Raw genomic sequence first — 25,278 nt, 5'->3', positions numbered from 1 at the left:
GGACGACGGACGTAACTCGGGCTGTAATGTTAACGAAGCTTCTTGTCCCAGCTTTGAACGCACCTGCAGTAAGCATGAGAGCAACCAAGGAGGATTGACAGGCCTAGCTAGTGCTTAGCATGGCAGAGGCATATGAAGACCAGGAAGGTAGTCGCTGGTCATGGTGCTGGCAGCAACGTCAGACATTTCATATATGCACCGCGTGGATGTCCACCGGCTTAATTGCATATTTTAGGCATGTCAACGACCCCATACTCAACAAATCACCAAAGAACATGACACCGTCAAGGTGGTAGATATGGACATTTGAAACAATTCGGCAGCGTATAGAAAGCGACAGCTGGAACGAATATGTCACCAATGTGCCAGGATTGAGAATATCATTGATTAATATAATTAGTATAATGTTGCTTGGGTTTTCAAACTCTTTCCTGCCACATGTCCACGTGGCGAATAAAATACAATCAAAACACACGCCGTGAAACCGCCACAATTTAATTCGTGGTTGTGAATTCAAACTTGCCGTTTGTATACTTATTCTCGCTGAGGAATATTATTTTCCAGGCTTTTTTCCGATGCCCTTGCACCGCCCGGTCCATTTTGAAAGCATGACCGTGTCTGCGACGACCGGCGCCACCGCGGCAGGTCCAGCCTCCCGAGGCTCCGGACCTGGGACTGCCGCCGACGGCAACCCCTCCGCGAACGGTGCATCGACAACAGCATCGTTGTCTTTGTTGTCTGCCTCGAATGGACCTGTACAAACAACTCCGGCCGGGGTCCTCAAGTATGGCCAAACTTTGCGGTTGCTTGCCAACAGCCATTACCACCCGACGTCGTCTGAGGTGGAAATTGGCATTGGCGTGTACAAGAAGAAGGGGAAGCATGGGATTTTGAATGCCGTGCCGCCCCTCGGGGACCAGCAGGAGCACTTGTTCCAAGAAGACGAGTACCGCGTGCTCGACCCGAGCGGCCAGCACACGGAAGGCTCGGCAGTCCAGTTCGGCCACACATTGGTGCTTGTGAACCAGGACAACCTCGTGTGGAACAATAAAACTGGCGGCATCACCGGGTACGTCGGTCCCCGCGCCCGCCAAACCAACGGAGAGATGTACGTGAGCTTCCACCCCAACCCCAAGCTGCCCCAGCCCAAGTCGCTGTTCATTCGGTACGGCGACGAAATCGTCATCGACGTCGAAGACGCCAACCGCCACGTCCGCACGTACAACAAGCGCCTGACCAACTTCAAAAAGCCAACGTCGTCCATTCTCGGCGGCTACATTTGCTGCGACGGCAAAGGTACTAGCTTGTTACTCAACTCCACGTCAATCTCAACCATTCGAGGCATTTGGGCACTATTTGTCTTCAACCACGACCTTGTTTACAATGCCAGATGATCATGATGGGGGCTGTGGTCACCGCCGTTCATATTGCAGGGTCTATGATGTTTTCATACTTACGACTTGTTTATTCTATATTGTAGTTGTTGCGAGTTTCTCTAATCTGAACCCATTCGCGGTGGTTATCTCTCCTTTTATGGCTGTGTGATATCATATATTGCATGTATTGTCGTAAAGTTTGGCCTTTCCCACACTATGTGACGTCACCATACTGCTCGTTCGTGATGCATTTTGCACGCATTTGATTGGCTTCTTGAAGCGTGATCTGGATTTTGATTGGTCAGTCCAGTTGATTTTCTCCTCATATCGACCATCGACAACAAACATACCCCGAGTCTCCCGAGTGGGATCTCGCTTTGAGGCTATATCTTCATATATATATTGTGCTTTCGAGTGAAATTTCGTGTGGTGGCGTGGTTTCTCATTGGAATTTAAATCGATTTGATTGGCTACCTCAGATGAGCTCATAATTATTAACCAATCAAAACCTTCTCAACGCAATTCAACCAATCAGATCGATTGTGGATCGGTTTGGTCGGCGCGATTCAATTGCACCCCCTCCCCAAATTTGTATCAAATCGACAATATACATATATATCTTCATACTCGTTAGTATATATATATATCTTCATATACATATATGTATACATATAATGTGGCTGTTGGTTCTTGGTGGCTCATATGAGAGTCTTCGTTTCTCGTGTAGGGCACGACCTCTTGTGTGCCATCATGCCGCCGCGCCTGCAGATCCACAAGGTGTTTGTACGCGGCAAGACACTGACGAGCTACCAGTTTGGTCAGCCCATTGACATCACGAGCGAGTCGGCGACGGTGGAGGTGCAGTTCACGCATGACAAGAAGGTGCTGCTCTCTGTCGACAAGCTCAACGACATGGCCGCATCCGGCAGGACCAAGCACTTCGTCCCGCTGGCGGACGGCGGCCCCGGCGGCGTTCACTTGACGCTCCACGTCACGACCGCTAGTTCCACCAGGTCGCCCGATGCGACCAGCGCCCCGGCATCCACGTCGATGATCCAACAACTCACGGCCAAGTTGCGCGGGGCCCCGGTGCACCAAGTGTCGATTTTGGTTGTCGTGTCGTCCGTGGTACGATGTATATATATATACCTGACACATTCGAATGAATGTAGTAGTAGTTGTAAACTATGTATCCTTTTTGGGGTTTGAGGTGGCAGGATGACCTGCACATCATGTATTTTTAGCCAATCATAAGACAACCTTCATTCGTTTTAGCCAATCATAAGACAATCTTGATTCGTTTTAGCCAATCATACTGTTTTATTGTTTTGTTGTTGATTTAACAATATTGCCCTTGACATATTTGAGTGAAATGTACAATATGTAGATGTAAGTAGAGTTCACGTCCCTCCAAGACTACTTTCTACGATATCATTTTGGATATATATATATGTTATGAATATACATAAAATATAAGGCGTCTTTAGTCGCTTTCCAATACCTTGTGGTGGGTTGTTTATGCGTTCACATTACTATGCCAATCCCTAGTTGGTCAGTCAAGTATATATATAAATGAATACTTGGTGATCGTTTCATGACATGTCGGACATTAGATTTTGGCGCTGTTGAAACGGTCGGGGCTCGTACATCAGTGGATTGCAGTGGGTCTCGCGGCATGCATTTGGGTTCCGGCCATGCTGCTGCTCCTCGCGGGGGATCCTCCATCGGCCACCACGCAACTCCAGCCAAAGCAGCAACCGTTCGTCCAGAACGGCGGCAGGACACTCACGTTGCTCCAGTATGTGTACCATGCAGACGCGCCATTTCCGGACGGCCACGACCACCACGAGCCCGAAGTGCCGCCCGTGCCAGACCGCTACCTCCGCGCGACCAAAGGCGATGCCGCCGCTGCGTTGGGTAGGACTTATGTTCGAATGTAGAAGAAACAAATATTTATTTTTCATTATATTTGACATATTTTTTAACGTTTTTTAGTATGTCGTGTTGAAAAAAAGGATAACTTTTTCGTTGTTTCTCATTCGTTTAACGTGGCAATGTTTGATCTGGACGGAAATATGCCGTGGATATGGATAGTTGGACGATGATTTATATATATATATATATATATATATATATTTACAACAGTAGGTGTCGTTGATGGTATCTATCATCTAGTGCGTGGCTAGTGGACATCCGAAACATTTGTATCAATAGTTATTGTGTAGAATGCTGTTATATTCACGTACTACGTCAAACCCTAAGCTCCTTCTCTACCACTTTGTATCTAGTCCGATGGAAGGAGACGTTGCTGTGGCGCAAGGAAGAGCATGTCGATAGCATCTTGACCGAGCCGATGCCCCATTTCCGCACGATCAAAGCCAACTACCCGCACTATTACCATAAGCGCGGACTCAAGAACGAACCCGTGTACTATGAGAAACCAGGCAAAATCAACTTGAAAAAGATGCGCACCGAAGGCATCACGCTGGACCACTTGCTGCGCAACTCGAAGATGGTGACCGAGTTTTTGTGGTCGGTGCTTGAAAAAGACGACAATCAAAAGTGCATTTCGGTCATCGACGTCGACGGCATTGGGTTTTCCGATTTTGGTGGCGAGGTCGTCGACTATGTCCGCCGCTGCTCGGGGTATACCAGTACGTCCGTATCTGACTATATATATATATATTTGTAGATTCATGTCAAAGGATCAAAAACTAGGATCAAAGGATATGATTTTTTGGCTGATGTTGATTCAGAAAACAAATATTGGTTGGAGCCATTGTTTTACATTTCTATAGGCCTGTAGTCGTCTCATCGTATGTATATATATATATATTATATTTGTAGAGTCAAAGGATCAAAAACTAGGATCGAAGGATGTAATTTTTTGCTGATCTATGCTGATTCAGAAAACAAATATTGGTTGGTGCCATGTTTACGAGCGTATTGTTTTTACATTTCTATAGGCACTGTAGTCGTCCCATCGTATATATACATATGTACACACCATATATATATATACATATGTACAGTATATATATATATATATATATATATATATATATATACTATATATGCCGCCAACCTTCAGTTGGGGTGAAGTCGGTACCTATTTGATTGTGTAAATTTGTATGGAATAGTAGTTCTGTTTATAAAAAAGAAACCGAAACCAGCCGTTCTTCTTCTTTGTCGATGTTTTATTATTTTATTACGTTATTCAACTTTTTGATTTGATTTTTTGTGCCCGAAATGTTCAACGTATAATAATATAACGATCTACACTATGTTTATTAATTATTCGAGTCTAGACGACTGCTGATACTAGGTATATAAAAAATATATTTTCTAGGCAGCCATTACCCCGAGCGGTGCGCGTACATAATCATCATCAACGTGCCGGGGTGGTTCAACATGATTTGGAAGGTGATTTACGGCATGATTGACGAAACCACGCGCGAAAAGATCTCAATCGTGCGCGGCAAGGACAAGATCTACGAGGCTTTGGCCCGCCGCATCGACCACGACAACATCCCGGCGGAATTTGGCGGCGGATCCAAGGGGTCGACAGTGGAGGAAGACATTTTGTTTCAGCTCCAGGATTTTAACAACCAGGTGGAGGGCGTTGCGAATCCCCTCGTGGGGGACCTCACGCCTCGTCCGTATGTGTTGCCGAGAGACGGGGGCGCTGGCAAGGAAGTGGTATAAGAAAAGGGAAAGGCACGAGCAGCCAGTGTTAAGAGAACAACAACCCATGTGTACATAATATATGCAGCATATACGTGTGTCTACTTTATATAGAGTACACAAGCTAAGAATGTATATATATATTGGAGATTCGGTATGAATTTCTGGACCCCGTTTAATCGAATCTCGCCGAGCGAATCGAGCACCAATCTCTCCCATTGGTCAATCCGAAATTACTTGTCGCTGATTGGCTACAATCTATTTTCGAGTGAAAGGGCGAAGTGGATAATGGCCAATCAGATGTCTCGGCTCTATTTGTGCTCGATTGAACGAACCATGCAAAATTGGGAAATTTGAAGAAAATCGACAATATATATATGCAGGGATGTATTGTGGATTCGATACGAATTTCCAGACCCCGTCGAATCGAATCTCGCCGCCGAATCGAATCACGAATCGACGCTATTGGCTAATCCATTTTTGAGTGGATTTGATTGGCTCTTACAGAAAGACAAGTATATTCAACCAATCAGAACTCCGGCGTGATTCAATACTGAATAGACAAGTTTATAGTGAATTCACAATACATTTCAAGCCTGAACATGGGCATCCAACGACATAAACTACCAGTGGAAGAACGTGCCCACCACTTTGATATGTCATCGTTCCTTCCATTGCCGCTTTACTGTACAGTAGTGACTGACTACTGTACTCGTTTGACTACAGTATAGGGCCCTACTCTAGTAGTATTACTCTAGTATCATTCTCCAAGTGTGTACGGAGTATAGTAGTACTGTATTCAAGGTACGACGGTCTCGACTAACGCAATTGGCATGCATTCTACTGTGGTTTATAACTATGAACTCCTCAACGTTAACGTTATGCATCACTAAGTCAGTGTATGTACAGTATCCACTCTGTTCTCTTTGAAAAATCCATACAATATATATTGGACGTGTGAACCCCAATGGACGGACGGGAGCTGTTTCTGCGTGATCGAATCTCTTGACCAGTGACGTGTTGCCAGCAGGGATCTTTTAGGATGGCAATATTGTTGAATTAAGTTAGTTGGATTTCGAAATAATTCGAACGGCGAGTAAGTGAAACGTCGTCGAATGGTTTATAAATACTTTCATAATACCAACCGTGTCAACTCCATTTTCGAACGATTGCAAGCATACCTACCTCTCAGTCACATTGACACCTCAACCACAGATACCAGCCCAGATCACAACTACCTACCACACCCGATACAACCTACACATGACAAAGTGCATTCTGGCCGAGAGCCTGCCGCAATACCGCGTGATCAAGGAGCTGTATCCACATTTTTACCATAAGCGAGGACACGCCAACGAGCCAGTGTCCTACGAGAAGCCAGGCCAGGTCAAACTGAGTGCACTCAAAGCCCAAGGCGTGACGATTGACCACTTGGCCAAGAGCTATGCGTTTATGACAGAGTTCCTGTGGCAAGTGGTCGAAGCATCCACCGACTGCCGGAGCATTTCCGTTATCGACGTCGCGGGAATTGGGTTGTTTTCGTTCGACAGCGAAGCTCTCGAGTATATGCGCAAGGTGGCCGCGTATTCCAGTACGTATAGCGACCACGACGCTGTACAGTACCTAGGTACACGTAATAACGAACTACATGTAGAGGAACGGTACCCGAACCGATGTGGATACATCTTCATCGTGAATGCGCCGTCGTGGTTTGACCTGATTTGGCGTGTGGTGCATACCCTCGTGGACCCGGCCGTTCGCAAGAAGATCACGATCGTGAAGGAATCGGGCGACATTCTCACAGCTTTGAGCTCTCGAATTCCAGTGGAGAACATTCCGGCAGAGTACGGTGGCCTTAGCGTCGGTCATTCTGACGAAGAGGTGGCGCTGCGGGCACTGGCGGACTTTAATAACAACGTGGAGGGCGCGATTCATCCGTTTGCCAGTGGAAAGTTTACGGCACACTGTGGGTGCGGGTGTCACAAGAACGAACAGACGACGGCTCAGGGGACGAACGACGACGGCTTCACACTGTCGTTGAATGGCCAAGATGGCCCTGACCTAGCCGATACCACACCCCACCCCGCGTCAGAGAAGACATAATGATCAAGACAGTAGACCTTTACACACTTATGTTTCAAGTGTCTTCCACAACATTGCCGTAGTAGTTTGTATTGTCCAATTCAAAAGTGTAAAACGTCATTTTTGGTCGTAACGTTATTCTCCTTTTACCCAATATTTGGACATTTGTGCTGATTTTCATTGCCAAATCTATCGATCGATTCATTGTAATTACTGACTTTTGCATGTAAAGATCGTGCAGTATCACACTAATTCCAATCACACACTAATTCAATGATGAATTGTTCGAAGTGTTGATTTGATTGGCTAGTTGATTCATGTTTTTTGTTTTGATTGGTCGATCGATCCGATTTGGTGCTGCTCATTCGATTGAGCACCCAAACACTCGAATTTCGAATCGAATGAACAATAGTAACTGGTATTAATAGTGATTTGCACTGTGGGGGTGTAATATATATATACTATTTACTACGTACTACTCTTTCCAATGTAGCTAGCGACTTACTACCTCTACGATTCCTTCACATACTGGTGTGGCCTGTCATGGCACGGTCACCACCGACAGCGCCGCCATCCCCGTCGACAAGGCGTCCCCCCGCGTGCATTTTCTGGCACGTTGCGCTTCTTCCAAGTCGGCCACCATTGGGCCAAACACAAACTGCGCTATGTCATCCCATGTGGCCAGTGTCTTGGCGTGGGGGAAGTGGTGGAACAGCGCGGCAACTGATTGGCTGGGATGGAGGAGCGTGAGCTGCATTAGTCGCCGACACAAACGGGTGGTGGTGGCTTGTGAGGCTGCCACGTATGCGGCCCAGTACGGCGTGTGCAGCAGCTCGCGACACAACGCCACGTCTCCATGCTACGAGACGGCATGAATATATATAAACAATGGTTTCAAACACGATTATATAGTACTGTACGTTACCAGCATGGAAAACAACACGGGAATCACATCCCATAACGGATCGCCCGTCTTGGTGTCGGCAAAATCAATCACCATACGCGGCGTCCACGTCACCCCACCGTCGTATTCGATGCGATCATTGTCATCGTCACCATTGTCACCATTGTCATCGTCACCATTGTCATCTTCCTTGGACACATCCGGCTGTAGCACAAACGATGTGGCCAGCGCATTCGCCACCTACACCCAAATCAACACAAAAATATCACAAACAACTCTTGATCTAGACAAACGTGTATATATATAATAATGACAGAATACCATGTATGCACTAGATAAACATATATATATATACAACAATGTTTTCGATCGTTTTACTTGAGCTTGTCTGAACACAACCCAGCGACTGGCGTCCGACGCGCCCGTGCAGTCGGCCCACGGCTCGACAGCTACGAGCTCCGCCACCGTGGTAATACCATGCGCTTGGCAGTACCCTTCCAGCGCCGCCCGATCCAACGGGGGTAGACACGCCAATGCTGTCATGAGTGGGCTCGTAGTTGATGGCGAAGAAGCTGTCATGTAGCCCAAGATATTTTCATCCGTGAGGTCTTGATGTAGCAGCACCACGGGCGTGTCGGAAGTGACTAGGCTGGACGCATGAAGGGGTAGGTACGAGTCCAGTTGACGGACAAGCCGCGCAGGCATGACGTTCTGCTGCGAATGCACTAATAATATCATATACATGTGAATACAATAAAGTCTATTTTTGTATTTTTTTTTAAATCAAGGCATGACATACCAGTGAAACATCCGTCTCGAAGCCGTTGCAAGTACTCGATATACCACTGCAAACTCGATATGTCCGTGCCAAGTACTCCCGGACGAGATGGCACCTATAGACATAATCCATCATATATATATATAATATACCGTGGTTATCCATAACTACATGAAAAAACAACATGACATCCCATCAGCTCGTACAATACATACATACACCATAGTCAACATACAAAAGCAAAAACGAGTACAAAATTATATATATATATATTTATATAATTTTGAACTCGTTTTTGCTTTTTGTTATAATATATATATATATATTATATGGAAATAAAGTACGTCGATCGCCATGCATGCGATGGTTCAATATCATTCTTTGGGAAATATATCAAGCGTAATACTATAGCCTCAGTCATCCACCCACGTCAAAAGTGAGTGACCAAACGTGGAGATATATATGCAACTAAGTACTGCCTGTCTGTACCTGTAGCCCGTGAAACATGGGAAACCAATCGCAGCCCATCCACTGCACGAGCGCCGACCAGCTCGCCCGCGTGAGTCCGCCGTGCGTCTTGACTGCTTGGCCTAGCGATGCCAGCTCTGGGTCGAACGTGGTGACAACATACGGCCACGTCCATTTGTCGTCTGTGGGCCGGGGATGCAAGTACCCTGACGCCACCATCTTTGGTGTTAAGGGCTTTGTTTTCGCAGCACTCAACAGCGAGTACACGAGTTGTTCCATATCAAACGCGGCTTCCAATAGACGACCCAACAATGTCGACGACGTGGTGGCTGTTGTCGTCTGGGTGGTTATGGTGGTGGTAGGTACCTCCTATTAAATATATCACAACACTCCCCAAGTCAAATCAAGGCATAGATCACTTGTGGTGTGTTGCTGCACGTTTCACAATGCTATTTTATAATTTTAGCCAATCAGATCGCAATATATCCTCACCCGACCATATATACGAGTTGTCCAACTATTTTATTTCCACCATGAGCACATCATACAAAAGTCAGCATCATGTACATCAAATATATCTTCTTTTTTTTAAATAGAATAATGCATAACGTAATTTGTTTCCAACATGAGCACATCATACAAAATCATATACATCAAATATATCTTATTTATATAAAATAGTATAACGCATTGAAACAATTATACCATCCACACGTCAATATATATATATATATATATACGTTCTTCTCCTTTTAGATTAAAAATATGACAACACCTTGGTTTAAAAATATATAAAAAAAACGATATATATATTCATGTTTTGACATACAATGATATACACACCACCAGTCATTCGTATGCTAGTTGTGTGTGTGTATATATATATGTGTATATGTCCTACCTCACGGCCGCTTTTTGGAAAGTCCACAGTGAGCACATGGGCTTCATGGCATTCGCCCCAGAGTCGATTCAGAGGACTAAACCACTTGATGACCAAGTGATCGTGGATGCTGAACGTCGGATTCACGCGCGACGTGAGCGGGTGGATGGGAGTCGTCCACGGGTGATGGGTCAGATGCGATTGGATGGCGGTCGTGAGGTTGTGATGTTTGTGAAAGATCGTGCGAATGCGGGGCTGCCACGTCATGACGTCTGAGAATGCATGCTCCACCATGGCAGATTCGTGCAGGTACCCTTCGTCCAGTGGCATGCAGTGAAGGGCGAGCAAATGCCCAACCAACGGGTGCTTGCTATTGACGATAGTATTAAATAAAATTAAAAATTGAATACATAGATTGTTGCAAGCGAGGACGTTTCGGAGTAGTGATATATATATATATATATAGAAGAGAAGAGAAGATGACAACGTACGGAGCAACGAGGGCGTGGAGCTGATGCACGCGATCGACAGACCCGTCGACGATCAGGTCTTGGACAAAGTCGGTCAAGTTGTGAGAGTCTACAAGTAGTACAAACGTAAACATAGACATCGTTTTGTATGTATAAATATTCGATTTCATCATGATTTTCAACAACAACAATATATATATACAATATATATATATATATATATATATATATATATATACAATAACAATATATATATATGTATATACAATAACAATAACAATATATATATATGTATATATGTATATACAATAACAATATATATATATATATATATATATAGTTCTAGTTATTGAAAATCGTTATGAAATCGAATATATATATTATATGTTTTAATAACAATAAATATATATATTGTTATTGAAAATCATGATGTATATATATATATATATATACTACCGGTAGTATATGTGTATCTTACCGACAACGTTTTGGGTCACGGCGATACTGAATTCCAGGTTGAGCACCACATGCCACCACCCGCTGGGTACGGAAATGACGTCGCCAGCTTCTTGGACAATCTACAAAAGACCACAATCATGTATTGTGTGTATAATAATATAGATGGAAATATCGTTAATATATACGGAAATAGGATCGTTTTATGTGTGTTTAAATACACTGGTTAAAAAATGAAATGATACAATTGAACCATGCACGCACCTCCAGCGGCCGGTCGTCGTCCGACAGCGTAGGGTACACGTGCAAGAACCAGTCGAGTGACGACGTGCCCGGAGATGCTGTGTCTTCATCCTACGTCCAGTTTGTTAGTTGATGATGATAGGTGCTTGGAAATAATACTATCAGGTATAACGATATTATTGTTGTGAGTATTATTCTAAACTGGAGCGCGCATGGAGAATGAATGAATCGACACAACCAAATTAAATGTACACAAGAATCATCGGCAGAGGGATATATATGTAAAGATTAATTATAAAAATAATTTCTAATAATTTTAATTTTAAAAAAAAATTAGATGGAAAATAGAACAAAAATGGTTCAATTTTGATAAAATTTTTAGCCAATCAGATTGCAGGAAACACCATCAACAACGTCAAATTAGTGTGATATGAATCACCACTGGACACCTTTTTACATACAAAATTCAGTACAAGGAATCGATCGATTGATATGCACACACATATATCGAGCATGGATACACACATGACAAGCACAAAGAATAATATAGCCCCAACTCGATTGTCCATTGATCCATGCTTGCAGAAAAACGCTGGCTCCCACGTGTATAATAATATAGGTATTTTATATATAATAAAATACGGCATGCATTCAAAAAGTAGTACAAATTTTTATATATTTGTCAAATATATAAAAATTTGTGTGTGATACTGTATTCGATTCGTCGGGGGCATGTTTTTTGTGTGTATTGACGAATGTGTTATAAAGTATAAAGCGAAGTAAAAGCTTCATTCCACAATAATCAGATTTTTAAAGTTAGATTCATTTAATAATTTTGATTTTTCTAATATTTCTCAGTTGTCGTACCAGAAGCGTGACACCCGGGGGGCACCGACCTGGGGGGTACATCGCCCACCGTTTGCGGCCCACGAGCAGCGCATTCCATGCCGATGTCTTGGCAGGATCAACATGCCATGACGCGCCAGATCTAGAAACAAACATGCACACAAATTAGCATATAAAGAGGCTGGCTGGTGCTGATTGCGAAAGTGGAAGAAGTATACACCACACAAGTGTCAGACCAGGACCTCCACGTTTTAATTGTATCATAGACACAAATACTAGGCAAGTACACTACTAACGACTAACTACCACCGCCATACACAACGACAACACCCAAACTCACACTATTACTACTACTACTACTACTACTACTACTACTATTACTACTACTACAATTATTACTACTACAATTACTATTTCTACTACTACTACTACTACTACAATTACTATTACTATTGACAACTCACCAGACCCGTCACACCCAGTACATGATAAACTTCAGTCTCATCCCTGTCATTCCCAGCTCCACAAGATTCGTACCGGGCGGGACCGACCACAAGCCAGCGAAAGTCTGGGCGCACTTCTGGCGGCAACACCGCGAGCAAATCTTCGTTGAACACGGAGGGAATCGCATAGTCGTCCAAGAGTGGCGGCATGGTCGTGCCGAAATGCTGGTCGAACACGTACAAGGGTGTCTCGTCGTGTTGCGCGGCGGCGTACGCGGCAAAGTCGGCGAGTGGCATCCGGATCGGGGGCTGGACGTCCAGGTTGTGCGTCACTCGGCACACGACGTCGCCAAAGCGAGCGACCAACGACTCGATCGTCCATTGCTGGGGCGAGCCTACATACATGTGCGTTAGAGGTCGGCGGCGTTTCCATAGACACTTTTCATCGGACTCGTTCATGTGTGTACGTACCTGGTGTAAACGAAGGCCACGACGAGATCGCGTCGGTCAAGATGACAGGACGCCGGGCGTACTGGCCAAAGAACAACGTGGGGGTCAGAGTAGTCATGGACACGCGTGGAATGCGCGTGTCCACACTGGGGGGAGTGAACGAGGAGATGTCCATGTGGCAGCGGCAGTAGCGGCGGTACAAAAAGTCGGACGTGAATGCGTTCGTGGGCAGCGCGATGGACGGACGCGCAGGGGGACGAGACATCGCCGCGGATGGCCGTGGACAAAAGTATAGGTGCTTCCACGACGGCAAGTGATACGTAAAGTTCCCGTGATGCTTTCGCAGCACTTGAATCATCCACAATGGCTACAACAACATGACGTCGTCATCACGGCAGAGACACACACATCAGGAGCGTGATGTAGAGCTAAGTTACCTCTTCGTTGCAAAAGATGTACCACGCTGCAGAGGACACTGTGTTAGACTCAAGCACCAGGCGATCAACAACACATGCACGTACGTACTGGGAGACACGAGTGAGAGCGACAGCAAGTCTTCGGCATCCAGAAGGAGCGTCAGGTACGCCTTGAGGTGATCCGTGAGGTGGGTGGAGAGCAGCATGCTTTTACGTATCAACAAGTCGCACGAGTGTCGGCGGCGGTGTCAAAGGCGTGATCCTGCCAAATTTTTAGCGACGCATTTTTGTACCCTTCTTCAGGGATTGACGGCCTTCGACACCCAAAAGCCCTAAATAAGTTTGGAAGCGTTGGATTGGCTATAATTCATTTAAATAGGTACAACAACCACGGATTGGATCAAAGCAGGTACCCCAACCCGTATCACAGTGCACATGGCGTGTTATTAATAGTACTACGCAGTACTGTAACTGTTAACCCTAGTGAAACTAAACAGCTCTGTAGAAGTACTACTACAGTAGTATTAATAGTGTGTTTAACTAACTGCTTAGTATTACTACGTAGTACTATTAATATCAGTAAGGTAATCAATCATTCATTAACCAGAAAAAGCAAGGTGTAATAATTTTGTATGCAGCGCAAGGTGGACCACCTTGCGAATTCCATTAATTTTTCTTAAATTGTATAGGTTCAATTAAATATATCTTCAAGTTTGTATTGTTAATTTTTATTTTTCATGTGCCTGTCTGTTTTTGGAATTCGCAAGGCAGGCCACCTTCGATTTCAAAATTGTCCAATTTGTCCAATCAGATGCCGTGAAATCACGAAACTCGCTGCGTAGATTCATCACATCCTGTTGCGGTATATTCTACTGTACTCCTGTGATGGCGGTTGATGCAAGGAGCATTGAGATACAGTAATTATGTAGGCAATGCATGAGAGCAAGATCATGCGATGTGGTATTCTGGACTCGGTCAATTCGAACAGGTCTGGACTTCACAGTCAGTAACATCACCACTTGCCTACTAACCCAATGAATGTGGTCACCCCTCATTCTTCCACCATCCAGTCCGTATCGGTGCCGTACACTTCCCTGCTGATGTGATCACGTGGTTGCGCGGGCGGGTGGAGCAAAACGTCTTGGTAGAACCCATCGCAAGTGCTAAAGCCCACCAGAGCAGCTACGGCATTGCGACCCAACCGAGCGCACAACATAATGTTAGCTGTAAGGGGAGAACTACATTGGAAATAGTCGGAGTGAACTCATCAGTCCACAATTCTAGGGAGCACAAAGCTCTACAAAATTCAAGCGTCCAAACAGTTCAAAATTGTAACCTCTTCTTCCAGTGTTATAGCCAATCGTGTGTAAGGAACAAGGTGTGATGGACTCTGATTGGATATTAAAAAGAAGCAAGGTGGCTGCTCACCTTGCGAATGCCATTAACAAGTCATTGCTGTCACGACACTCCTCAACTCTTACTTACAGTTAATATTAACCCGCTAGGATGGACGAGATTTACAGTTAATACTACGTAATAGTATGCTTTTTGGCAATAGTATGTCCATATTTTGTGTTGGCATGGTAGTATGGTTGGATATAATAATATTCGACGTAAAATTTGTATGTAGTAGTGGCCATAGCAAGGGGGACCTTCGAGGCATACTAACCATTCACGTTAATGAACATCTAAAAAACGACTACATGGGGTACATCCGTCCAAAGTAAGTGGGCCTACGCGACTGTAGTCATCTTCATGTTGGGACATTGGGTCAAGCCTTTGGCAGTCGCCCGTCTTGCCTTGGCCTCGCCCATGAGCGATTGCATGAGTTTCCCCTTGGCTAGTCTGTCTCGTTGCAAATGCAGCGCATCCATCACGTCCGATAGTTGCGTCTTTGCTTGTTCGCAGCCAAAGTATCGCCGCGGGTCCTTCCACGTGCGTTCGAGCATCTTGACCGTGAGCCCGTCGGACCCGGTGTTGCCTCCGCCAAGGACCATGATGGCCATGTATTGATGCCCAAAGTAGAATCGTCGGACGGCGTTTTCCAAGGTTTGGACGGCTTGGATGACCCCCATGACAGAGCTCGGGGCCAGGTCATGGTTGGCATACACCTGCTGCAAGTTGTGCACCAACTCGTCGTTGGTTTCCGGCGCGTCGGAGCAACGCACGTGGGCCAGCAAGTGGAGCAAATCCGTCCACTCGGTCGGGTTAAACGCGGTCGCAGGGTACACGGGGGTGACGTACGCTTGAAACGCAGCTGGAATGAGCGGAAGCAAATGGAAGATCCGGCGCCGCAGTTGGCGCATGCGAACACTCTGGCCCCCACTGGCCCCATGCAGCTGCAGGCGGAAGCTATGGTAGTCGGCCATGTCCATCTCCGTGAGCATTGTCACATGGTCGATCATGTACTCCCACACGTGGCCACAGAACCGATAGCGTCGGGCGATCCGTCGGAGAACCCGCGGGGTGTCCCCGGCATGAAACGTCGTCGAGAGCGAGTCAATGTCGTCTTGCGCGGCATCTAATTGACGCTCCATCACACAGCACCACGCTTCGCAGATTTGATGCACCATCGCGAAAAAGTGATCTTCGTCGAACGCGGCTTCGTTTTCGGTGGCGTATTGGCGAAGAAACGCGGGGGCGACCGCCACGTCATAGGGAAGGTGGTGTGATTTCGACGAACAACCAAACACCCCCAGTCCAAACGGCAAGTCGGCAAATTGACTTTGCACTTGGGCTTGCAGGCGTTGCATAAAAGAGTGGGGAGTTGTCAACGCGGATGGATGGGTGTGGCTCCACCACCATGCCTTCGGTTGCCCTAAGGATTCTTGGCTAGATGTTGTGGTCAAAAGGTACTGGTCGACAACGTTGTTGGGGTTATCGTCAGTGTCAATGTCGATGATCGTTCGCAGCATGTGCAATTGGGAGCCAATGTTGCGAAGCAACGAGTCCAGACGCGTTTGGTGTTGGACATATGATCGATGGGATCGAGAAGGGGGCGCCGATGCATTGTCAATTGAGGCCAAGTTCACTTCGTAAAAGTCGAGGGCCAGCCGCATGCTCATTTCAAATGAGCTCATGGCTGGCACCAGCCGGTAGAGGGCAGCGGGAGGGCCTTCAGGGCTAGCAGACGCGACTGGGGTGAGCACATGTGGCAATGGGTCAAAGGGCATGGGGGTGGCCGACCGCAATGCCCACAGCCCCCACGTTTTTTCGAGCTCGGGAAGGCGGATGTACGACGCGTATGCGTTGCGATGGAGGGAGCCCAAGTACGCTGAATAGTCCCCCAAGGTGGCGGACGTTGTGAGCTTGGATGGGTCTTTCGTGGAAGAGCTGGAGCCAGCGGCGTAGGCACAGGGGATGCTTTCGTCCACGATGGGGGACGGCGTCTTGGCAGTTGCCGCATGCGGGCACTTGGCTGTTTCGACGATCGGCAGATGGGCCATGGTAGTTGTGCGGGTTGTGCGGCAAATTGCAAAATGAAACAGTGACTGTGAGGAAATCGAGTTTAGACGACTATTTTAGTTCGATCTCACATGTTTAGCTGGTACCCTACCCTCGGTAAATATTGTCATAATGCAGTTAAATATTGTCAATTCTCAAGAAACCCACTCATCGAACTGCAGCTGTACGACCGGTTATTCTTAGCCTTCTCGGTAGTTGGGTCGTCAATCGACCAACAAGTTGCCAGAGTTGACAATGAGCTAAACATATGCCACTAATGAACGAATGTGATACACGAATATGGATGACTATGGGAATTACCCCGCCAGGGTATGGGAATTTTTTTTTAGCAATTTTCCGGAGTAAAAACAAGTATTGCAGAGCATGGCCAATACAATTACATTAGCTGTGTACCTCGAAGTACATATTGTATTGCCGTCTGCATTTAAGTGTAAATATTTAATTGTCTAATTGTCAACTATTTAAATGAACAATTATATCTCAATACAAATGATAAGATAAAATATTGTTGGGTCGTTGGCTCAAGTAAAATTATTTTTGGATCTTTTCGCACAATCAATTATTGTAATAAATTATTTTCTGTATTTAATTGCCAATTAGTTTTCCCATAACGTTCACCGCCACATTTCACCGAGATTTGGCTTGCCCGAGGCAAGTGGCAAGAACTAACGTTACATTATGCACATCCTCTTGGTTCTTTCATACCAACCAACCATTCAGATTGTTTTGGGCATGTAAAATATGATTACTAGTAGCTAGTATCTACACCCAAATGGTACGCTTGAAAAATTTATACTATTGAACGTCGTAGTGGTAAATATTGTCAAAATGCTGGTAAATATTGTCATTACAGGAAATTGAGTCACGGAAAGCCTCAGAATTCACATATGAAGAACCTTGAAGATGTACTGTACAGTATAGCTGGTCTCCTCTACTTCGAAGTAGTTGGATTTTGTGGATTGATGAAGTGGTACCATCCAATGGTAAAGTGTAGCTATCACATAGTTAACCGACAAGCGTGCATAACTACCGGTAGTTGCATTGACGGCCACAACAATGAGCCAATTGATGATCACTTTGATCTAAACAAGGCACATCGGACTGACGAATCTGTGGGCGATTCGCGTCCACAGTTTGGTCACGGATAGGGCGATGTAACTAACTATCTTGCCCTGTTATGACAATATTTACCGCGATTTTGACAATATTTACCCCCTAACTTCAACCATCCGGATACCTACCACAGGTTCTGGTAAACAAGGGTCGCAGTTTCAGTTTGGCACCATGTCAACCACTGCTTTTTCCACGGAATGCCCTTCCAGCCAGTCGCCATTCTTCTCCCAGCAATCCACCTCCTCGATCCAACATGATGGCGACGGATCCCCATATCGCGCCGCATTTACGCGATCGCTGGCCCTTCAACCACGCGACACGTTGCACTTCTCCACGTACGGCATGGGACTTGCGCCCGATGTGTCGTTTGAAAGTGTGCAATCCACGCATGCGTTTCTCACGGCCAACATGAATGAAATATGGCCACTGTTTTTCGAGCACGACCTCCCCGCCGCCGAACGCAACGTATTGGCGTCGCTCGGGCTGACTGGCGACGACTACTCACAGGACCAACCCACGTTCCACGTGAACTTTGGTGCCAACGTACATGAATTCTTGGTGCGGCTGTTCAGCTGCCACCGTCAGAACGACACACCGTTGACGGTCGTGACAAGCGACGCCGAGTTTGTATCGTTGACTCGGCAACTGGCTTCGTGGTCGCACGTTGTAGACGTGACCACAGTGCCGTTGCAACCTCACGCTTCGTTTGGGTCTCGTCTGCGACAACGTGTCGCTGTGTTGTCCCCGACGCTGGTCCACGTCAGCGCCGTCTACTCCAACTCGCAGTACCGGTTTCCCGATTCGGAACTCACTGCGCTCGTGGATGAGCTACCGCCAGGTTCCATGTGCATTGTAGACGTCGCGCAAGCTTTTGAAAACGTAGTATTGCAACTCCCTCGCTCCAAGTCGTTGGTGGTCGTTGGCAGTGGGGTCAAGCACGCCACGGCGGGTCCTGGCATGGGCTTCGTGGCGTTCCCAGTCAACGTGTGGACCCCTGCCAACACGGGCTGGATTGCGCACTTGGGGTCGATGACTCGCGCCCCGTCGTCCACGGTCGAGTACACCCCCGAGCTGGCGTTTGCAGGGGGGACCCCGGGGTACCACTACGCCGTGCGGCAATTCAATGACGTCCAAGCGTTTTATTCGGCAAAGCAATGGACCCTGGCAACGCGGCACGCATATGTGTTGACGTTGCAGGCCCAGTTTATCCAGTGGTTAACACATGCCAAAGTGCTGGAGCCCCAGAACGAACACGAGGGGGTTCACGAGAGCGACGTGTACAACCGATCCAAGGCCATTGTTCTGACGCATTCACAAGCAGACAAGGTGCACCACCACCTTGTCACACCAACGAGTAGTCGCCCCACGGTGTTTCACTGTGATGTGCGGCTTGGCGACCGCCTGCGACTCGGGTTTGGGCTGCACCATGTACCGTCTGAAGTGCGAGCGTTGGCAGACGCAGTGATTGATGGTTGGCACGAATTGCACACTACCGAGCGCATACGTTTATATCTTTAGCGTCGGCCAGGATATATGTACTGCCGTTACTTGAATAGTATGATGGCGTGGGCATCATTCTGTTAGTGATCGAGTTCGAGCGGGATGTTTCGACCTGGCATAACGAATACGGTGTAATGTACACCATGGTTGCGCGAGTAACGTTGGAAAGTAAAGCGAAGTGGCGAAATCAAGCAAAGGTCCGCTCCCCGAGAAGGGAGGAAAACGCACTCCTAGTCAGTTTTCTACTAAAAGACCAAAGCCGTTCCTGGCTGTTCCCATTGAATATAAATGAACACGATACTCTGTGCTCATAAGCGCTGAAATCACCTTAAGGCCCCCCCCATTTGCCAACCACCACGTCCCATGCGATCTCACACAACAATAACACCAAATCACGGCGTCCAACTGTCCAAGGAGATCGGAGAGGGGTAAAGTGCTCATTCTCAAAGTCACTTGGATCTGTGACAAAGGCATGATTCAAGTCGCCAAGGGGCTCTGCGTCAACAAATCAACGAAGACAGGGCGGACACGACTCTAAAACTAAGTATGACACCCTACTGCCGGTAGTAAGTTATCGATTATTCTTGATGAGAAAAGCGGGTAGAAGCAACGACCAATTCCCATTACTTGGTGTTTGTATTGAGTACTGTAAACGATGTCTCAGGTAATACTGGTTGTTTTAATAATACTTGGTGTTGGTATCGAGAGGTTTGTCTATTTTTAGACGTTGGCCGACATTCATGACGGATGCGACTCCTCGTGATGGCCTGCAAAGCGTTTTGCGCGTTTGTCGAGACATGGTACGAGCGAGTCTACCGTGTTGTTAACTGAATGAATGTGTAGGAACGAGCGGATGGAAGGACCTAACGACCCTTGATCATCGCCGAGCTCTCGTCGGCTCGCTTCACGTCTTCTAATTAAATATGAGCCAGTCGCGTCTGTGGTCCGACCTCAGTTGTGACCCCAGCTAGCACACCGGCTACCTTCAACGCCGACTCATCATCGGAGGGGAACGAGATTCCGTCGGCAGCTCAGCGGTAGTGCCCAACGTGATGCACTCAGACAATGAGGTTCCCGTCGTCCCCGTTCAATTCGCCCCCAAGCTGGTGGCTATCGAAGTCTTGCCGTGCGATGTCAACAACGCGGCGATAGTGATGGCCCAGTGACGGTCCCTTGTTCATTTGTCCAGTACGTGGAAAATGACATTTCGTCATGAGCCTGAACCTGCGTCGGATCGTTGTAACGGTGGTCGACGGCGAGAAAGCCATGCCAGCAGTCACCGCGTCGGCGGTCGTAGAAATTCCATCGTGGGACGTTGAAGTGGGGGCCACGAGTGCGGAGTCCCCGTGGTGAATACTTCGTACGCTGGCCACGCCCACGAACAAAGCGGGGTGGACGCTGAAGTCGGTTGTACCGTACTTGGTCTAGGGGGAGCTGTTTGCTCGGTACATGGGCCGGTGCAGTCTATATGCACTTGAGCGACGGCGTCCATCGTCGACATCCCAAGTCCAGAAGTGGCAGCCGCCTAGCTCCACTTTCGTCACCACTTTGAGCCGTCAAAGAGCTAAGTTTGGTAGTACGTACATGAATATTTAAAACATACTATGTAATAGTAGTAGTCAGATATAAGGCTTGCATGGAACTTTGACACATCCTTGCTCATACTCACTTGACGTGCGAAAATGCTGACATTGGTATCATTATACTCACAAAACCGCCCGTGTGGAAGTCGTATGGTGGGTTCCGGGAAGTTCCCACAAAAAATCCATCTGCCGGGCTGTGTGCCCCCAACGGCCCTGCCGTACCAAGCACCTACTAAGTGGTGTGTTCGATGCTGTGATTAATACATTCATTTCTTTCTTGGAGAACTGGCAGCTTTGAGTGATGCTAGCTACTACATAAACTGAAATCGTGCTGACAACCACGATCGCTGTGTCTGTCACCACACCGGCTGCGAACACCATGCCGATTACTACCCGTGTGCTCAACCACTGCTCTTTGCACAAGTTCTACCGTTCCAATCCGTACAACATGTGTACGTCGCTAAATGGATCCCAATTACCTGTGTCCCTCGTCCTGTTAGTGGTTCATAACTGAAAGTAGAGCAAACGATGCAAACAGTAGAAAGTGCAGCCAACATTATTTTTGTGAAGGTAAAATGTGGTTAGGATTTGACCAGCTCTTGTCGCCATTATATGAATTTGTGAAATGTGCGGCTGCGATGGACCGGACTTTTGCTACCTGGATCAAGCTGACGTCTGTTGTGAGGCTGCAACGTGGTCATCCTGAGCGTGGCAGGAACTGCTGGTGTGATTGCAGATGTATTGGTGGTGGCGCGGGGATCTGTCGTAGTGTTCTGGGTAGAGACGTGGTAGGCCCAGGTGTGTTGTTCCACGTCGGCAGCTGCTGCGACTGCCATGGATGCACCTAGCACCACGACCAAGTCACCTTCGACGTCGCCGGTAACCCCTTGTACCATCACGGTTATGCCTGAAGTTTTGATGCCAGCTCCAACTACGTCCAGATTTTGGCGCAAGACTACTACTCGATCGCCAAAAGTCCCCCTCGCTAAGTCACCTCATCCACCAAATTCCCCCGATGAACATCGTCTACAAATATTGACATAACGTTCATCACGATGTGCATCGCGCCACATCAAAGAATTGGGATCAGAATCACTTCAAGTACGGAAAAGATGCAAGAAATAGGGTCATTCAAAATATTGATGCTTTGAAGTAAATAGGTCAAAAATAATACATAAACATGCGATGGGGTGTTTACACGCAAGGAACTCCGGGTTCAGAAACCGAGGACAACTGAAAAGCCAACTGTTGAGGTTTTTCATGTATTAGTAATGGGTTGAGTACTCTGCATTCGCTACTTTCATTACACACTGTTTCCAGCATGTGTTAAAGCGTCGCTCCCATGCAGGTGGACGTGGGTCGCTCGAAAATGATCTAAGGCCGCGCTCGAAAATACTCCATTGTTTGCTCGAAAGCAATGCGCACCCAACAACCTTGATCGAGCCAATTGATGCCACGATTCTGCTGGTGTGCAGCGTAAGCGCCAACTAGAATATCATAAGGGGGTGATAGTGACGCAACTTGATGAATTTGATAAAGATTGTAGTACAACACACATTGCCTTGAAGAACAAACTGATAAGTAGAGGGTTTAGCCTGCCGTGCGGTGGAGACACTAGGTAAAGAAGGCTGTATCATATGGTCTCTAAATATAAGAAATAGAATTACAGCGGAAGATGATTTGATTGACACAATTTGATGAATGGGACGATTGCTTTTCATCATTCTCAAATTGCCTCGGCAATAGACAACCAAACCTACCATGGTTACAATTCGATCCATCATCTCGACCGCCGCACTGAATAGCCTCTTGCTTTTCACCAGTCCAGCTGAAAGCGCAAGCGCCCCAAGCACGTACACGACCAAGGCTCCTGTCATCACTACGAAGGCTCCTGTCATCACTACGAAGGCTCCTGTCATCACTACGAAGGCTCCTGTCATCACCACGAAGGCTCCTAGCACCACTACCACGACGGCAGCTCCTGTAACTACCACGGTTGCACCCATCATCACCACGTCAGCACCTAGCACCACGACCAGTACGCCTACCAGCTTGACGGCCGAAGCCGACTCTCCCCCGTCTCGCTGCTGTTTTAACGACGGTGACCTTATCAGTCTCCGAGCCGACACCAACTTGTTCATGGGGCGCTGCTACGGGTGCGTGCCGGGAGGGGCGTATCAGGACTCGGCTTTCGTGCACGTGCCTGATCCGAAGGACGCTCCGTGGGCCCAATGGAAGGTTTTCAATACGTTGGACGGAAAGCTCGTGCTCCAGGCGGACACTGGCAAGTTTTTGAGCAGGTGCAACAACTGTGCACCCGGTGCAGCATACCCTGACGAAGCCTTCGTTCATGTGCAAGACTGGCACACGTCGCCGTGGGCCCAGTGGGTGTGTGTGGATGCTGGTAACGGCAAAATTGCACTGCAAGCCGACAGCGGACGCTACTTGGCCAGGTGCGAGGGCTGCATTCCTCGAGCCTACCCAAACACGGCCTTTGTGCACGCCACTTCCGTCTCGGAGCCATATGCCCAATGGGCAGTCGTGTCCAAAAATCCATCTGCCGGGCTGTGTGCCCCCAACGGCCCTGCCGTACCAAGCACCTACTAAGTGGTGTGTTCGATGCTGTGATTAATACATTCATTTCTTTCTTGGAGAACTGGCAGCTTTGAGTGATGCTAGCTACTACATAAACTGAAATCGTGCTGACAACCACGATCGCTGTGTCTGTCACCACACCGGCTGCGAACACCATGCCGATTACTACCCGTGTGCTCAACCACTGCTCTTTGCACAAGTTCTACCGTTCCAATCCGTACAACATGTGTACGTCGCTAAATGGATCCCAATTACCTGTGTCCCTCGTCCTGTTAGTGGTTCATAACTGAAAGTAGAGCAAACGATGCAAACAGTAGAAAGTGCAGCCAACATTATTTTTGTGAAGGTAAAATGTGGTTAGGATTTGACCAGCTCTTGTCGCCATTATATGAATTTGTGAAATGTGCGGCTGCGATGGACCGGACTTTTGCTACCTGGATCAAGCTGACGTCTGTTGTGAGGCTGCAACGTGGTCATCCTGAGCGTGGCAGGAACTGCTGGTGTGATTGCAGATGTATTGGTGGTGGCGCGGGGATCTGTCGTAGTGTTCTGGGTAGAGACGTGGTAGGCCCAGGTGTGTTGTTCCACGTCGGCAGCTGCTGCGACTGCCATGGATGCACCTAGCACCACGACCAAGTCACCTTCGACGTCGCCGGTAACCCCTTGTACCATCACGGTTATGCCTGAAGTTTTGATGCCAGCTCCAACTACGTCCAGATTTTGGCGCAAGACTACTACTCGATCGCCAAAAGTCCCCCTCGCTAAGTCACCTCATCCACCAAATTCCCCCGATGAACATCGTCTACAAATATTGACATAACGTTCATCACGATGTGCATCGCGCCACATCAAAGAATTGGGATCAGAATCACTTCAAGTACGGAAAAGATGCAAGAAATAGGGTCATTCAAAATATTGATGCTTTGAAGTAAATAGGTCAAAAATAATACATAAACATGCGATGGGGTGTTTACACGCAAGGAACTCCGGGTTCAGAAACCAAGGACAACTGAAAAGCCAACTGTTGAGGTTTTTCATGTATTAGTAATGGGTTGAGTACTCTGCATTCGCTACTTTCATTACACACTGTTTCCAGCATGTGTTAAAGCGTCGCTCCCATGCAGGTGGACGTGGGTCGCTCGAAAATGATCTAAGGCCGCGCTCGAAAATACTCCATTGTTTGCTCGAAAGCAATGCGCACCCAACAACCTTGATCGAGCCAATTGATGCCACGATTCTGCTGGTGTGCAGCGTAAGCGCCAACTAGAATATCATAAGGGGGTGATAGTGACGCAACTTGATGAATTTGATAAAGATTGTAGTACAACACACATTGCCTTGAAGAACAAACTGATAAGTAGAGGGTTTAGCCTGCCGTGCGGTGGAGACACTAGGTAAAGAAGGCTGTATCATATGGTCTCTAAATATAAGAAATAGAATTACAGCGGAAGATGATTTGATTGACACAATTTGATGAATGGGACGATTGCTTTTCATCATTCTCAAATTGCCTCGGCAATAGACAG

At 47.1% G+C, this 25,278-nt stretch overlaps 7 protein-coding genes across 8 annotated transcripts; 6 read left to right on the top strand and 1 right to left on the bottom strand.

Moving 5' to 3' along the window:
- Positions 1–608: 608 nt before the first annotated feature.
- On the top strand, positions 609–5,164 carry H257_01630 (hypothetical protein; the record flags this gene model as incomplete). Its single annotated transcript, XM_009824931.1, has 5 exons — positions 609–1,296; positions 2,104–2,504; positions 2,990–3,293; positions 3,665–4,030; positions 4,726–5,164. The coding sequence occupies 5 exons, from the start codon at positions 609–611 to the stop codon at positions 5,079–5,081; spliced, it is 2,115 nt and encodes a 704-aa protein (XP_009823233.1). The 3' UTR covers positions 5,082–5,164.
- Positions 5,165–6,213: 1,049 nt separating this feature from the next.
- On the top strand, positions 6,214–7,262 carry H257_01629 (hypothetical protein). Its single transcript, XM_009824930.1, has 2 exons — positions 6,214–6,651; positions 6,715–7,262. The coding sequence occupies exons 1-2, from the start codon at positions 6,324–6,326 to the stop codon at positions 7,161–7,163; spliced, it is 777 nt and encodes a 258-aa protein (XP_009823232.1). The 5' UTR covers positions 6,214–6,323; the 3' UTR covers positions 7,164–7,262.
- A 296-nt stretch (positions 7,263–7,558) lies between these two features.
- H257_01628 lies at positions 7,559–13,784 on the bottom strand. Of its 2 annotated transcripts, XM_009824928.1 has the most exons (14): positions 13,606–13,784; positions 13,518–13,543; positions 13,102–13,447; positions 12,725–13,025; positions 12,209–12,329; positions 11,363–11,452; positions 11,121–11,220; positions 10,664–10,751; positions 10,194–10,542; positions 9,314–9,661; positions 8,846–8,939; positions 8,425–8,771; positions 8,068–8,286; positions 7,559–8,001 (listed from the first exon to the last, which is right to left on the bottom strand). In XM_009824928.1, the coding sequence occupies exons 1-14, from the start codon at positions 13,700–13,702 to the stop codon at positions 7,684–7,686; spliced, it is 2,844 nt and encodes a 947-aa protein (XP_009823230.1). In that variant the 5' UTR covers positions 13,703–13,784; the 3' UTR covers positions 7,559–7,683. The 2 variants fall into 2 exon arrangements, with proteins under 2 accessions (XP_009823230.1, XP_009823231.1); XM_009824929.1 differs by having other exon boundaries at positions 8,068–8,771.
- A 1,313-nt stretch (positions 13,785–15,097) lies between these two features.
- Positions 15,098–16,994, top strand: H257_01627 (hypothetical protein). Its single transcript, XM_009824927.1, has one exon. It carries the CDS (start codon positions 15,509–15,511, stop codon positions 16,019–16,021), a length of 513 nt encoding a protein of 170 aa, XP_009823229.1. The 5' UTR covers positions 15,098–15,508; the 3' UTR covers positions 16,022–16,994.
- Positions 16,995–18,235: 1,241 nt separating this feature from the next.
- H257_01626 (hypothetical protein) lies at positions 18,236–19,895 on the top strand. The gene has a single exon (XM_009824926.1). It carries the CDS (start codon positions 18,246–18,248, stop codon positions 19,590–19,592), a length of 1,347 nt encoding a protein of 448 aa, XP_009823228.1. The 5' UTR covers positions 18,236–18,245; the 3' UTR covers positions 19,593–19,895.
- Positions 19,896–20,786: 891 nt separating this feature from the next.
- H257_01625 (hypothetical protein) lies at positions 20,787–22,146 on the top strand (the record flags this gene model as incomplete). The annotated part of the gene is made up of 5 exons (XM_009824925.1): positions 20,787–20,894; positions 21,003–21,147; positions 21,843–21,895; positions 21,950–22,036; positions 22,099–22,146. 5 exons carry the CDS (start codon positions 20,787–20,789, stop codon positions 22,144–22,146), a joined length of 441 nt encoding a protein of 146 aa, XP_009823227.1.
- Positions 22,147–22,894: 748 nt separating this feature from the next.
- H257_01624 (hypothetical protein) lies at positions 22,895–23,788 on the top strand. Its single transcript, XM_009824924.1, has 2 exons — positions 22,895–23,044; positions 23,087–23,788. The coding sequence occupies exons 1-2, from the start codon at positions 22,919–22,921 to the stop codon at positions 23,762–23,764; spliced, it is 804 nt and encodes a 267-aa protein (XP_009823226.1). The 5' UTR covers positions 22,895–22,918; the 3' UTR covers positions 23,765–23,788.
- Positions 23,789–25,278: the final 1,490 nt, after the last annotated feature.

This window comes from Aphanomyces astaci (assembly GCF_000520075.1).
Source record: "Aphanomyces astaci strain APO3 unplaced genomic scaffold supercont1.3, whole genome shotgun sequence".
In the NCBI taxonomy this organism is placed as follows: domain Eukaryota; phylum Oomycota; class Saprolegniomycetes; order Saprolegniales; family Verrucalvaceae; genus Aphanomyces; species Aphanomyces astaci.
The sequence above is the reverse complement of the archived record's forward strand: the minus strand, read 5'-3'. Positions and strand labels throughout refer to the sequence as shown.